The sequence below is a fragment of the Eutrigla gurnardus genome, assembly GCF_963514095.1.
Source record: "Eutrigla gurnardus genome assembly, chromosome: 7".
In the NCBI taxonomy this organism is placed as follows: domain Eukaryota; kingdom Metazoa; phylum Chordata; class Actinopteri; order Perciformes; family Triglidae; genus Eutrigla; species Eutrigla gurnardus.
In genome coordinates, this window is record NC_139921.1 from 20,053,332 (window position 1) to 20,068,548 (window position 15,217).

The following is a 15,217-nucleotide window of genomic DNA, read 5'->3' on the forward strand; positions in this document are numbered from 1 at the left end:
AAAATCAGCTTCACAGGGTGAATGGAAATGTCATGCTGTTACCACTAGTTGGCGATGAAAACCAAATTATTACAATTGCATTCACTCTTGATATCAATATTTGAAAGACAGTAGACCAACGCGCCAATGTGACATTGGGTTTCAATGTAATAACTTCATTCAAAACTTTCTCAGGATGTAAAAGGACTCTTACCTCTATTGCCCTTTTGACCTGACTGACCTGACTTGGCCCATGCAGTGGCGTCAGAGCAGGAAACACCAGTCACTCATCAGCTTGAGCTCCTGCACCATTTGTTACTTCTGTACAAGTTGTTTCCCCCTCACAGCTTTAACACACTCCTATAGTTCTGTATTATAGCGTTGTGTGTTGGATTTGAGTTCATAGACAATCGCTAGTTGTCAAAATGTAGCAAAAAGCTTCAAGCTTTCTTCGCTCAGTTTGTTCTTATTTAGAACTACGTCATCCTCTGCGTTAACCAATGAACGGCCTTAATATATTTATACTTTTTGCCCTAAGTTTAGTCTGTCAGACCAGCGGGCATATTCTGTTGACATGCTGTACTTCGTTAATAAATCACATACGTTATGTTTAGGCGCTGATTATTGCAGGATATACGTGTTTAAGGCAGTGTGCAACACACGACCTTTTAATCGTAGTGAGAGAGGCGGGATTTGCTCCTGACAGACAACTCTCAGGGAAAACTACCTTAAAATAGCGCTGTCAAGTCATTGGCTGGCGCGCGATACTGGCGGGGCATTCGCTGTAAAGTTTACAGCGGCTAAAGCGAAAAATATGTAGTGTTTACTTGGTAGCGGTATTTGCTGATGTACTGAACACGATCGGATACGTCAGTGACAGCGAGGACGTTAATGGACGAGCAAAGACGCGCATCAGTGGAAATTAAGTACATTTAGGGGTGTTTATTTGTTCATGTTATGGTTTGGCAGTTTCGTTTGGTCCGGCTAGCGCTAAGCTAACGTGAGGATCGCTGCGTTGTCGTCACCTAACGTAGCCGACTACTACCCTCGCTGCTGGATCAAGATGAGCTCCTCACGGGAGATAAAACGTAAGTATCGATCCACTTGTACGGTGTTTGCGAGTCGTGAGGTGTTTGCTGATCCACCTTTTTCGTTTGATTGTTGACGCTGTTGATGGAATGACAGAGCTGCAGAAAGCGAAGAGCAAAGCGCAGAACAATAACAACCTGAAGGAGGAAGGAAACATCTGTAATCAGCTCGGAGAACTGCTGTCCAGAAGCGGTAAGCGGTTTATAATTCAACAATATTAATAATAATATAGTGCAGTAAAATGACTCTGTTTAGATGGCATTCATCACATACAATACAGGCATACGGATGTGACGTAAGCAGGGATCTGACGTTTTCTAATTTATAGCAGAAATGTGTCTAGATCATGCAGATTATACATAGTTACTCATCATATTTATGAAATATACACACTTTTATAGTCCTAATCCCTGCAAGTCTACAATCATTTCCCTGTCTCTTAATGCAAAAACCCATCTGGTTTCCAGTAATATCTCTTTTTATGACTCTCAGGTGATTATGAGGCTGCCATAAGGGAGCACCAGCAGGAGTTGTCTCTCTCCGAGGTGCTAAACGACGTGATCGGAAGAGCCGTGGCCAACCGTAAGATAGGAGAGTGCTACGCCGAAATGGGAGACATTGGTGCTGCTTTGAAAGTGAGTAGTAGCTCTGCTTTATTCAAAAATGCCTGTATCATCCCATCCCTAGTGGCTATTAATCCAATTCTTACATCAGTACTAAAGTGATACAAACGTAGCGGGCAACATGCAGGCCCTTATTACCCTCCAAGGGCATTAACAAAGCATCTAACTGGTACGTATTTTCTCTCCTTCAGCACCAGCGATGTCACCTGGATCTTGCTCGCTCCGTCAGGGATCATGCCGAGGAGCAAAGGGCGCTGGCCACTATTGGTCGAACCTATCTCTTCCGTTTTGAATCGGACCAATCGAGGAAGAGTTTGGAGCAAGCAGAGGATGCCTTCAGGAAAAGCCTGGCTATTGTGGATGACCGTCTAGAAGGTCAGCACTGCTTTTTTTGTACCTGCAGGGTTTTTATGTAGCATATTAAATGATGTTGTGCCTATACTAACATTTTTTCTCTTACATCCAGGGACTCTGCCAGGGCGAGAGATCAGCGAGATGAAGGCACGTCTCTTCCTCAATCTCGGTCTGGTCTGTGATCATCTGGGGGAGCCCAACCGTTGCAACGAGTTCATCAGACGAAGCGTCTTTATTGCAGAGTAAGAACATCCTAAACTACAATAATGTCAAAACTTGGGGAGGAAGATTTAATATGTGTTCTTATTCTTCACTGAGAAGGATTTACAGTAAGTATCTATAAAAAGATGACCATTGTGCTTCATTCTTATCCTGTAAAGGAGGAGTCAGCTGCTGGAGGATCTCTACCGCGCAAACTTCAACCTGGGCAACATTTCCTTCCGTCGCGGTCAACATTCGAATGCTGTGCGCTGCCTTGAACAGGCCAAAGAGTGTGCAAGGAAGATGAAAGACAAGTTCGGTGAGAGCGAGTGCTTTCACTGCATCGGCAAGGTATAAACTCACTATTGGGGAGGCTGGAGCAAAAATAGTCGAAATGCATTCAACCAACCAACCCATCGTCTGTTACAGTGGCTGTACATTTTGTAATCAGTGCGTCGTCATAACATGATCCACAGGTGCAGCTGTCTCTGGCTGATTTTGTAGCAGCGAGGCGATCTCTGAAGAAAGCAGTCTCCCTCGGTTCCCAGCAGACACTGGACGGGCAGGCAGTGAAGAAAGCGTTCAAATATGGTGAAAGAGCCAGTTTGTTTCTAACCACCCAGTTTCGTTGTCGTGTATTGATAGCTGAGTTCATGCCATGATTTGTTTGAATTTTCTAGCCGATCAGGGCTGTAAATTGGAGGAAAAGTTGGGGGAGGATCAGGGCAAAAGGCTGACCTCCCATCAGTCTGTGGGGCTGGCGGAGCAGCTTGGAGACCTTTACTGTAAGGTTGGCTGTCACAGCAAAGCTCTGGATGCATACCAAGCTCAGGTTAATATTATTAAATGTTCACATTTCGCTGCATTTGAACGTCTCTTTGTTGAGTTCATTCACATATTCTAATGAATTATGTTAAGCTTTGTTGGCTATGTGTTGCAGTTAAAGGGCGCTGAAGCGTTGGGAAAGCCTGCCAGGGAGCTGGCTGTCATCCACGTGTCTCTGGCTGTAACCTACACAGACCTGAGACAGCACAGCAAGGCAGTGGAGCACTACAGACAGGAGCTGGCTTTACGACAGGGCAGCTCTACTGAGGTATACATGTGTATATTCACCTCTCTTTTCTATCACCATAGTGATATTATGGTATAGGTAAGAAGAAATCACCTTTATGATTGTGGGAGATCACCTATGTTTAATATATAATATGTTTTAAGTATAATATATATACTAATAATACATTTTGCATGTAATGTAATCACTTGTCCGTGTGTCAGGAGTGCACTACTTGGCTGAACATCGCAACAGCTCAGGAGGAGAGTGGCTGTGCCTTCGCAGACATAGACAACAGCTACAGCGCAGCCTCACATGGCGCTCAGAAATCTGGCCGCACCAGACTGCAGGTGAGCTGGCAGGCGTAGCTGAAAGTTTGGGGGGATTAATTGGATAATAAAAAAAGTTCAACTGGATTTATAGAGCTGCATATCCATACACTACGATGAAGAAGATTGCTTTGCCAAGGGGTTTAAAAACAGATGCCACGTTTAAACGCGTCTCTCCTCCAGAAACGCGTGCTGAGGCTCTGGCTGGCGTCCCAGAGACGACACGGCTCATCAAAGACGGAAGACACTGAGGCGAGGCTGCGGGAGCTGTGTGCTGCCGAGGGCTGGAGTCCAGATGGGAGTGATGGCGAGGACGATGAAGAGGAGGAGATGGACAACAGCGAGCCCCTGGATGACAGTGATGTCGTTCTCTCTGACTCGGGTAGAAATGGCATTCAGCTCCGCTTACATCTCACGACAAATTCTCCCAAAGTTGTTTTATGTTTCATATGGCTTTTTCATATGTTTCCTAGATGATGATTTGGAGGGTTATGACAAGATGGTATCAGGGCGGAGGAAGACCGGAAGGGTGGGTCATATATCACTCATCTCATATTCGTAATCCACGACTTCCATCTTCTGTGTGTGACCCTCTGCTCTTTTTGCATCTGCTTTAGTGGAACAGGAGGAACGAGAAGGGAGAGACGACTCTGCACAGAGCATGTATAGACGGAAACCTGAAGCAGGTCCAGTATCTGGTGGAACAGGTGAGAAAATGAGTCATAATCTTAAGAAATAATACAGTTTTTCTTTCTTATTGGAGACGTGGTCAAAAAGAAGTCAAATCAAACGTGCAATGGCGGTCTGAGAGATGACCGAAAAGTCTTGTTAAATATTTCCTCCACAAAAATATGAAATAGTTAAATGGATTGTCTGCTTGTGTTTATGTCAGGGCCATCCAGTGAACCCCAGAGATTATTGTGGCTGGACTCCACTTCATGAGGCCTGCAACCACGGTCACTATGGTAACCAATTTCACATTAACTGTATTTAACATTGATTTCATGTTGCTTTTACAAAAACCTTTTTTTTAAACCCTCTCACATCCTCTTTCTCTCGTACAGATCTCGTAGCCGTGCTTCTGGAGCATGGCGCTAACATCAACGATCCTGGCGGTCCCTCGTGTGAAGGAGTGACACCTCTCCACGACGCCCTCTGTTGCGGCAATTTAAAAGTTGCAAGACTCTTGGTGGAACGAGGGGCGTCTGTCACCCAACGCAACTCCAAGGTGTGTGTGGCAATGTAGCCTCTTTTTTTCCCCTTTTTTAGGTATAATTCACAGACGGGTGCAAACTGCTTAAGTCTATATTTCTGAATATATTATATTCTACAGTGTTAAATACATGTAGAGCATAATGGATTCAGTGTAATTTGCTCCATGGTTTGAATCTTTCCTATTATTTATAGCATAGACATAATTCATGTATCCATAAAAGTTATAATTTTCAGAGAAGAAATCCTTAATATGTTAAAAGTTCTCCATAAGACATTCAGAGTCAGTTTCCCTCTGTTTGTGTTGTTCCCTGAGCTTCTCTCTTCATGCCTTCACTCCAGATGTGGTTAAAATCACTGACTGGGAATATTAAAATCAGGCCTGTGTTGTGTGGATCTGTCTCATGCTGTCACCGTCCTCTGTCAGGGCGAGACCGCCATGGACACCCTGCACCAGTGGAAGAAGACGTACAGAAGGGAGTTGGACCAGGAAACCAAGCAGGAGTGCATCACTACAGAGAGGCTGCTGAGGAGGGCGCTTGCAGGAGGAGGTGAGGCCTTCACGTCATCACAACAGTTTCGCCTTGGTTCACCTTTTGAATATCCTTTCAGACACTGTGTTTCCCCCCTCTCCACTTATCTGTCTAACACAGTGCCTGCTGCTCAGGCTCAAGCCAAGCCTTTCGATGCCCTGCAGGACAGCCAGCTGTTTGATGCGGAGATGTCCGAGCCACTGTTGTCCTCTGAAGGCGCCTGTTCCTCTGGCCAAGACTGGTCCCGAACCAGCAGAAACACAGAGGTGAAAGCAGTACCTGCCAGCCCCAAACGGTGGCAGAGCACCGGCTCCACGCAGCAGCGCAGAGCCAGAGGAACCGAGGCTGCTGTCTTGTATGGGGTAACGTCTGCCAGATGCTTATTTATCCATCCATCCATCCATTTTCTACCGCTTATCCTGTATTTAGGGTCACGGGGGGGCTGGAGCCGATCCCAGCTGTCATTGGGCATGCTTATTTATATGTCGGGAAAACCACCTTTTACTATCATGTTTTTGTAGCTGAGTGTGAGATTTCTGGAGACTTTTGATATACCTTTTAACATAAAAGTGGGTGTATGTATTCCTTAGAATAACAACAGCTCCTCAGACGACAGCGAGGCTGACTGCCAGGTCAGTCCTCTACGACCCGTCCGCCCTAGATACAGTTTCCCAGCAGCCCCAACTCAAAAGGAAGACCCCACAAACAGGGAAACCAACCCGATCCCCAACTCGGGGCGAGAGGGTCTCAGGGAGGCTCCTGCTCCGTCTGTCTTTGCCCGAGAGGAGTACCACAGTGCCATTCGAAGCTTAGGCAGCGCCAAATCCCTTCTCCAGGGTCTCTCACAGCCTCAGTTCTCCAGCACACCAGCCGTTTCATCCAGCAGCAAATCAGCCCTGGTTCCTGAGGAGGAGTGTCTGGCTGATGACTGGCTGGAGGATGACATGGGGGCAATCCAGCCAAAGAAGAAGAGGAGGCTTCGAGTGGAGCAGGATGGGATGAGACCGGACGACACCGCTTTGTCTTCAACAGCAAGAAGTCAAAACAGGCTCTTAAACTCCGACACGGCGTGCAGAGGTAACGACTTGAATATTTGGTCTCATTTTATTTTTACTCCACACGCATTCGCTTGTTTTATTCCTTTCTTTGTTATGCTTCTCTCGTCTGTCATGTTCTGCAGTTCCCGCGTCCTCCAGTAGGAGTCTCCCCCTGAAAAAGAATAGCTCTCAGAAGCCTCACCAGGTCAAAATGACTCAGATGCCAGGAATGGTCAGATTGGGCAGGCGAGAGGTCAACAGGTCACACAGTCCCGTATTTACAGACGATGAGGACACGAGGCCAGAAACCCCACCGCCTCTTCAAATATATGTGCAGGTGAGAAATACATCTCTGGATCATAGCCTTTATTCTGAGGAGTAAGAGATGGAGTCTTCTCTCTTGTCCTAGTCCTGATCTAATTTCACGATTTTGCTGCAGTTCCCTTTTTAAGAAGCCAATCAGTTTTGCTTATGTGTTTGTTATTTATTTCAGCATCCAGCTCAAAGTGTTGCCACTCCCATGACGAGATCGCTGCCTCCACCGATCAGAGTGAGGGTCAGAGTTCTGGAAGACGTTTTCCTCATCCCAGTTCTACAAAGGTTGGTGTACATATGTCACTTTTTACATATAAATGAATGATTGTGCAGTGATTTTTGGATTTAACATTGACCCATTGACAGTTTGACTGTTTTTATCCATGTAATCATTCCACTGTGTTGCAGTGAGGCGGACTCCTGCACTGTGTCATGGCTGTGTGAGCAGGCCGCTCAGCGTTACTACCAGAAATGTGGCCTCCTGCCTCGCCTGTCTCTGCAGAAGGAAGGTGCTCTGCTCTCCCCGCAGGACCTGCTGCTGGCTGTCCTGCACACTAACGAAGAGGTGCAGCTAGATTGAAGAAAATCATCTTTTTTTTTAAATATATACTTATTTCTATCAGGGCATACAGGATAAATGTGTGTTTTTGTAGGTTCTGGCTGAAGTTTGCTCCTGGGATCTTCCTCCTCTTCCTGAGCGCTACAAGAAGGCCTGTAACAGTCTGGCAGTGGGTGAGCAACCCACAAACACACACACACACACACACACACACACACACAAATGCACACATACACATTTTGACACGCTTGTCTCCGTGCAGATGAGAACAAGCATGTCACCCGACTGTGCGAGGCACAGGATGGGAGCTCCTCCGTGTCGGTCTGCGGCCTCAGCTTGGGGCCCTCCTCCCTCAACCCGCTCCTCCGCGCCCTGAAACTGCAAGCGAGCCTCGTCGAGCTGCGTATATCCGGCAACCGTTTCCAGGACAACCTTCTCCCCGAACTGGTCGCCACCACGATCACCATGCCTCGACTTCGTCTGCTGGACATTTCTGCCAACGGCATCACAGGGGAAGGGCTGGAGAAGGCAGTAAAGGCTTTACAGGGACAGAGCCACCCTGCGTTTCCGGTAAAGAGCCGAGCTGGATGAGTCTGATTTTATTTCACCTGCTGTCGTCAGTGTTTTAATTTGAAGATAATTTGATTCCCCATAACTGGTAGTTTTTAAAGCGTGATTTTGCCTCCATCAAAGCCACAATATAAAATCCTATTTCCAAAACTCCCACATAAAACTGTTCACAGAAAGACATACTGCTGCTGGATTGAGTACTTCTAGGAAATGTTTTTGTGTTTATTTGTGTAAACTGTCACTTGGTGAGCGTGACTACGCACTGAGATCACAGCCCCTCCCAGTGTTGAATTGTCACAAACCACACCATCGAAACAACCATCATCACACCTCTCAAACCTCACGTACATGTTTCCATCACGTCTGAGAAAGACTACTGCTTATGGTCGTTTCCCGTCACAGTGCCTGGAGGAGCTGGACCTCAGCGTGAACCAGCTTGGCGACGGTGTGTCTGAGACCCTGTCCTGTCTGCTGTCCTGCTGCCCTCTGTTAGCCAAGCTGTCTCTGCAGGCCTGTGGCCTCACCGCTCGCTTCCTGCAGCAGCATCGCCTGCTGCTCGCCAACGCTCTGACAGGTGACTGGCTGGTCTGCATCAGGATCCAACATAAAATCTACTTCAGCGCTTAAAAAGATGTTTTTAAAACGACTTTCTAGATAAGTAAATGAATATATTTTGTTCTTTCAGGAACGGGCCACCTCAAATCAGTATGTCTATCCCACAATGCACTGGGCTCCACTGGCTTTGAGCTAGTGTTGAAGACTCTGCCTCTCCACTGTCTCACACACCTGGACCTGTCTGCTGTCCACAGAGGACCTGCTGATTACCTGGCACTGGAACACCTCACAAAAATCCTGTCGCAGGTACACACACACAAAAAAATCATCAGAAGTATCATTAATGTGTGGATTGTTTGAGAACTTTTTAAGTGTAATTTCTAGTAGAGTACAAATAAATCAAAGCTTTCGTTGTTGCTCGTAGAACGAGTGTCCACTGACCCACCTGAGTCTGGCAGGAAACGGGTTGACGGACAGCAGTGTAGCCAACTTGGCCAGGTGAGTGTCTGTGAGAGCATGCATCATCTTACTCTTAATTATAACAATAATCATATTTCTATCATTGTTATGTTGTAAAGATTTCTTCAAAGCATACTACCAAAGCTCTGTGAGCATATATATCTCTGATTTGGGATTTCCGAGGTTCTGCAGTCATCGGTTTCTCAAAGAAATCTCTTTGCTTTCAGATGCTTGCCTTCATGTCCGACTCTGGTGAGTCTGAACCTGTCAGGAAATCCGTCTGTGACCTCGGCAGGACTTCACAGCGTCCTGATCTCACTCCGAGAGGCTTGTCGACCTTTGACCCTTCTAAACCTTCAAGGTATGTGTGTGCATATGGGTCACAGGTGCACATTCACCATCTTCACCATTATTATTATACTTAATGTGAGAAAAGTATTAAGTATAACTTGCCTAAAAGTAAGATGTCCTTCATTGGTACATGTTTGGACCTAACATTGCCACTACATATTTAAAAGCCAGAAACCAGTGATGTTTTTAAACCCAATATGAGCTTTATTCCACTGTAGTGTTCTCAGTACTGAAACAGAAAATGTCCCCATATACTCCATGCATTCCCATCACAGCCAAAATAAGCTGCTGGTTCCTTCCCCCGCAGGTTGTGAGGTGTCTGGCCCCTGGGACAGCGGCGGTCTGGATGGTCTGTCAGAGCTGGTCAAGGATCTCCGTCTTTGCTCTCAGGGACTCAACAAGCTGGACCGGCAGGCCTTAACGCAGAGCTGGGACACCGGTCCGTCGCACGGACGCTTCGTCGACCGAAACAGTAAGTGTCTGCTCTCTGCTGCCGCCTCTTCATGAAGAGGGGACAACAACTTAAACGGGCCTGAGAGACGATGGCAGATCATTTATCGTCGGCGCTGAGTTTTGAGCCACGTGAACTCATTAACCTTTATAATCAGGGTGCAATTCAGGGAGCAGTGGTCGCTTGAGCCTGCACACTTAAATCTTCGGAAGGAGTTTGCCAGTGACATGGCATCCACGGACATTCTGTATACATGACTTGTATGTTTCTTTTTTTGTACGCCTTATTTATGTGGATCTGTGAAAGTCTGTTATGTCAGCAACAGTGTGATTGTGTCATGATGCGCCTACTGAATGATTGTATGCTTTGATATGAAAAAACAATTAAAAGTGACTCACTTTTTTTTTTTTGCCTTTCTATGAAGAGATTCTTCCTCGTTTCTATAGACATATCACCACCAAAGCCAGGTTTAGAGGGTCTTAAGTCACCGGCAGTGTACTATAGTTCAGTGAGTCATTCACACGTCTATAACCGCCACCCATTTCACACCAAGTGCAAATACCTTGCAGTACCCTTTTTTTCTCCTCAATGCTTTGCTGGAAGCATGGTTTTCATCCTGTCAAGGAGGTGCAGCGGTTGCTATTTATTTCTTTTGTTTTGGTTGCCCTTAAAACCTAAACGCACACAAACCAGATGCAACAAGGTGCAGTTTAAATGTATCCCTGGTCTTACTTCTTATTTACTAATAAAATCAAATGCAATCTAGGTATTGAATGCATTTTACAGTTGCCATTGCTGTTTAAAAGTGTAAAAGTGGAGTGGAGTGAAGAATATTCATAAAACTTGAATTGCAAACGTTTATTGATATAATTTGTGGATAGATGCAGACATGGATTGAAATTACAGACATTGCAAAGTAAAAGGTGCAAGACATCGTGCAACACAAAGTAATTGCACAAACAGAAATAAAGCTAAAAGAGATTCTTGATCATAACACTTGTGGGTTATGTTCTTTCAAATTGAGTGATTATTATAACTTTAGAGATATTTGTCAAATCCAACTGACTCCTCCTCCTCCTCCTCTGTTGGATAAAACAACACGCCCAACAGCTCCTTCGGCCTAAAGAGAGCACATCAGAACAACAGTATGATGAGTGATTGGTTGAAGATCTATTAAAATGATTTACTTAAAGGGGACATTTGAAGTTCCTGCTTTTATGCTTAATGTTCAAAACCCATATTTTTCTCATGCCGTCTGTCCCCTTTAAGTAAATGTATTGTGAAAATATTACAAGTAAAAATCCTGCATTGAAATTTTTGCTTACAGAACAAAGTATTAAGTACTCATTATGCAGAAAGACCCCTTTTGCAGTTGTATGAATATACCACCAGTTATTGTTATTGATCTATTAATATGTGTAGCTCACTTGCAGGCTCCAGTGTTGACACAGATCGTCCTCACGCCGTCGTCGGTGGTGAGCTCCTCGACTAATTCTGCCAAGTGCTTCCTCACAAACGTGCGGCACAAAGATTTTAAGAGGCCAATTTTGTCGCAGACGGACTTCAACTTCGCCGTCAGACTCTGTGAGAGTTCAAAGTCATCATTATTGCTCACGACATTTGTGCACAACGTGATCATTTTTCGCCATCGTTTCTCATATTACCTCTGCCGTGGCGTTGCGTCCGACAGTTTTCTTCACCTTGTTCAACGCCCACTTGCACGCCCAGCACAAACCTGGAAGCTGCGGGTGAAAGTGATGCATATTTTTTATTCTGAGCAAAGGGGTGACTCGACATGTGATGGAAAAGCATTAAATAAGCAGTAGATAAACAATTAATAAATGGATTCATCAGAAACGTAGTTGTAAGTGCATATTGGGGTCATTTAAATGTGGCCTCTAAATAAAATGAATTATTATGAATTAGTATAATACAATAGTTCTTCAAGAAATTGTTGTTATAAGTCATACGGTTAAAAATGTCCTTAATCTGCTTTAAATGGGGGGTATAAAAAGTAGTTACTGCTGACACAATGATGCATAAGGATTAACAATCTTAGAATGAAATGTATAAAAATAATAATACATGGGAACTACAACTTCTGCTTCTATACTTTTAATTGCAATGGAATGCAAATCATCTCCTATTTTATCATTTGATATTTGAAGATGGATGCCAGACTATCAAAGTGTTTGGAGTTGCCACGTTACCTTGCCAGCTTCTACAGATATTTCCACTTCCACCGGCTTCTGATCATCGATGCTGACCTCGAAGCTTCTCCCGTTGACAGTCCAGACTGTGAAGAGATCAACAAATAAACAAATTGAAGAACAGTTAACATGATGAAGACAATGTTATACAATCAGAAAACACACCTGAACACGCCACCAGAACGCACAGTAGGAGGACTGAAGATGTCGCCATCGCTGACATTGAGCTGTGATGTCTGAGTGCGTTTCTGGCGGATAGCACACTTTTTATACTCAAGTGAGGGGCTTCTCACTCCACCTGCAAACCCCCACAGACAGAAATTCAAACCGCACGGGCAGTTTCGGTGGGTTTGTTTCGACCACCGTCGCATCACCCACTCATTTCTTTTCCAGTCAATGTACTCTTAAATGTGAGAGAAAACATTGTGCTGGTCTGTGGTGCAAACAAAAATCTGTCACATGTAATTTGAAACAAAAATGTGAGGACTGCAGATGAAATGTATCTTCAATCTAACTTTGCATCAAATGGTGACATTTCTGTTTAATGTTGTACATGGTTCCTTACAAATAAATACATTTTCATCTGGAAGAGTCCGCAGCCATTTTTTTGCATTTCAAAATGTTGGAGGAGAGGCTGGAGAAGCAGCTTAGCTACCTCCGAGACGAGACCTTCGACGAGGATGCTGGAAGCAAAATATTGTCTTCATACTTTGATTATTGTTTTAGTAGTATGTCATAAAAAATGTCAAAGAGATCATGGACTAGTATGCTAAAAAAAAGAGTGTAATAATGGCATGTCATAATAAAAGTAAGAGACTTAAAAATCAAACATGTCATAGTAGTGTGTCAAACAATTTCATGACATTTTTATAGAATAGTATGGCAGAAAAAAAATTATTAAAATTGTTATTAAAAAGTTGTAGTGTTCACAAGTTGATCTGGTTGCTAAAAGAAACCCATTTGCATGGATTTCTGTGTGAAAATGGTCCCACTTCTCACTTGATTGATTACCTGTAAACATTGTAAACATGCATTTATGATCTCAATTGCTAGTTTCAAGTCTTCTTCAATACCAAAATGAATGTAGTCCAGCTTATAAGTGAGAGTTCATAATTAGAATATGCTGCAGTCTCTGTCAAACTCTTAGGGGTATTTTTCTATTTTATAGTATATTTCAAGCAATCCAGGAATATCTGATTCAAGAAAGATGTAGGTAAAACTGTTTCACTTCATGCTTATTGATAATGAATTATGTTTTTAATGAAAATGTTAGTCATATGTTGATGAGTCACATAGTGGCATGTTGGCATCGTCTGAATAAAAGAAGAGGGCATTTAACTAGGTCCGTTTCTCACCTCCTCTGTATGGTGGCCTGCTCTCTCACATCATATCGTAAAGAAGGTGGAACTAATAATCCTCCTCCTCTTCAGTCTGGTACCTCAGAAACGTCCACGGCTTAAAAATATGCTTCAGAAAATACTTAAGTAAGATAAAAATAGGCGTAAATTGTTTTCTCATTTGAGGTGATCAGGAGAAGAGCCGCACTGCTGACTATTGTTCTCAAAGTGTTGACTTGGTCACTGCTTCACCAGCTTGGAATTTGTTTTGAGCAAAGCATTGATGCATTGAGTCCAGTTGTGTCCCCGGTTTTTGCACAGCAGCATGTTTGACTTTACATTTTGCTTGGTGATATTATTTCGTGTAGCTGTGATCAATACTTGTGTGCAGTTACTAGTGGTTTGTGGTAACCGCTCTCCACATCTGTCACTTGTTGGTTGCTAAACACACATTTAATAGAGTTACTTACTGATGTGCAATAACACTTACAGTATGTACTACCTCAACAATATTTGAGTGTCGTTATTTTATTCAATTTATGAGCACACAATTCTCTTTTTTTCCCTTATGGAGCAACTGTAGCTGTACAATTTCCCGAGGGATTAATAAAGCTTTCTGATTTACACAGATATTGAGGAACAAATAATGAATAAATGCAAATGTGGTGGCCTACAGATCCTGTAAATTCTTTCGAGGGCTGCGTGAAACTGTCCGACTGGGCCCCAGCTTTTAGTCCCCGCTTCCTGCCTCCCCTTCCTGTTCTCATCTATTTCAAACGAGCCTGTTCTAACAGTGGCAGCGTTTTAAATTGGCCCTTTCGTACCCGATAAGATCTTGTCTCTTCCGAATTTTGACCACAAGTTGGTGGATTGTTGATCGCCCCCAAAGGGCTGCCCACGGGTGGGGGGTGCAACAGTTACCACAAGCATGCTGCTTTCAAAGGTCACTCAAGTTGTACCAACTACGCAGCCTAAAATATTCATAATATGTTTCACAAAATAGAATTATAACCATATACTGCCCAAGCTATTCGAGCTTATCGCTATCAAAGCAAAACTCTTGTTATCTACTCCCATAACATTTAAAATCTCAAATTTAGCACCACATCCAAACGCATGCAGGGCCTTTCACATGTGAAATAAAAATGGGCATTTTAGATCTTTTATTGGCTTTTACAAGTTGAACTATTGACAGTGAAACACACAGCACAAAGCCCACGGCTTGCTTATAGCTGTTAGTGATGTGTTTCCTCTGGTTTCCATGTTTGACACTCACAGTTTGTGTATACACTCTTTCACTCGCACAATAGGACAAATTATATCAATAATTGTATATAATATATTGTGTCATTTCCAAATCGCTAGGTGTTACTTATTTGTTCCTCACTAGTTCAGAGACTTTATTACAGAGTGTAGAGACTTGAATTACAGAATCAAGACATCGGTAGCCGGATGTTGCTGTTACTCTAATATACCAACAGGTGGGGATAGAGTCAAGTATCTCAGACTGGCATTGTGCACTGGCGGCCTGGTGTGCGTCACGAAACAGACACTGCAATAGACAAGTGTCTATAATTGTCTCAACTACCATAGTTAGACTTTAAATATGCGAGCAGTTCTTTAATGGATCTGCGGAGGCCTCTTAGGTCTGAAGCAGACTCTTAGGACTGCAGGGTGCAGATTGTCTGGTCAGATGGTCCGGCAGAGCTGAAGTGTAAAGTGTCCTTGAAACAACAGTACAGTTTTTTTTAAGGTTTTGCATATAACAAAGTAGCAAGTAGGCAACAATCTTGATACAAAGTGAAAAACTGAATCTAAATTAAAATGTGTATCTCTAAATGTGTAGTGGCAACAAATCTGTAAGTGTTCAAACTAGGTTGACAGATTAATTAACTTCCTCTTTTATGAGTAAAGATATTCTAAGACATTTTTTGACAACTTTTTGGACTTTTCGCCCATGTTGGCATACAAATGTAGCTTGACATGGTCTGTCAATCCCAAA

The 15,217-nt window shown here is 43.7% G+C and overlaps 2 protein-coding genes across 3 annotated transcripts; one reads left to right on the forward strand and one right to left on the reverse strand.

The window, feature by feature from the left end:
- Positions 1 to 775: 775 nt before the first annotated feature.
- Positions 776 to 10,071, forward strand: tonsl (tonsoku-like, DNA repair protein). Of its 2 annotated transcripts, XM_084013317.1 has the most exons (28): positions 776 to 1,067; positions 1,165 to 1,260; positions 1,561 to 1,703; positions 1,883 to 2,066; positions 2,158 to 2,287; positions 2,426 to 2,597; positions 2,723 to 2,837; positions 2,927 to 3,078; positions 3,187 to 3,339; positions 3,522 to 3,647; positions 3,810 to 4,008; positions 4,100 to 4,155; positions 4,244 to 4,333; positions 4,519 to 4,591; positions 4,691 to 4,854; positions 5,266 to 5,389; positions 5,492 to 5,733; positions 5,962 to 6,448; positions 6,552 to 6,745; positions 6,902 to 7,008; positions 7,132 to 7,288; positions 7,377 to 7,455; positions 7,545 to 7,852; positions 8,255 to 8,426; positions 8,538 to 8,713; positions 8,832 to 8,905; positions 9,094 to 9,227; positions 9,525 to 10,071. In XM_084013317.1, the coding sequence occupies exons 1-28, from the start codon at positions 1,043 to 1,045 to the stop codon at positions 9,722 to 9,724; spliced, it is 4,332 nt and encodes a 1,443-aa protein (XP_083869443.1). In that variant the 5' UTR covers positions 776 to 1,042; the 3' UTR covers positions 9,725 to 10,071. The 2 variants fall into 2 exon arrangements, with proteins under 2 accessions (XP_083869443.1, XP_083869442.1); XM_084013316.1 differs by having other exon boundaries at positions 5,266 to 5,733.
- Positions 10,072 to 10,511: 440 nt separating this feature from the next.
- Positions 10,512 to 12,318, reverse strand: nkl.4 (NK-lysin tandem duplicate 4). The gene is made up of 5 exons (XM_084013318.1): positions 12,044 to 12,318; positions 11,879 to 11,964; positions 11,333 to 11,410; positions 11,096 to 11,250; positions 10,512 to 10,788 (listed from the first exon to the last, which is right to left on the reverse strand). Exons 1-5 carry the CDS (start codon positions 12,099 to 12,101, stop codon positions 10,707 to 10,709), a joined length of 459 nt encoding a protein of 152 aa, XP_083869444.1. The 5' UTR covers positions 12,102 to 12,318; the 3' UTR covers positions 10,512 to 10,706.
- Between the last annotated feature and the right edge of the window lie 2,899 nt (positions 12,319 to 15,217).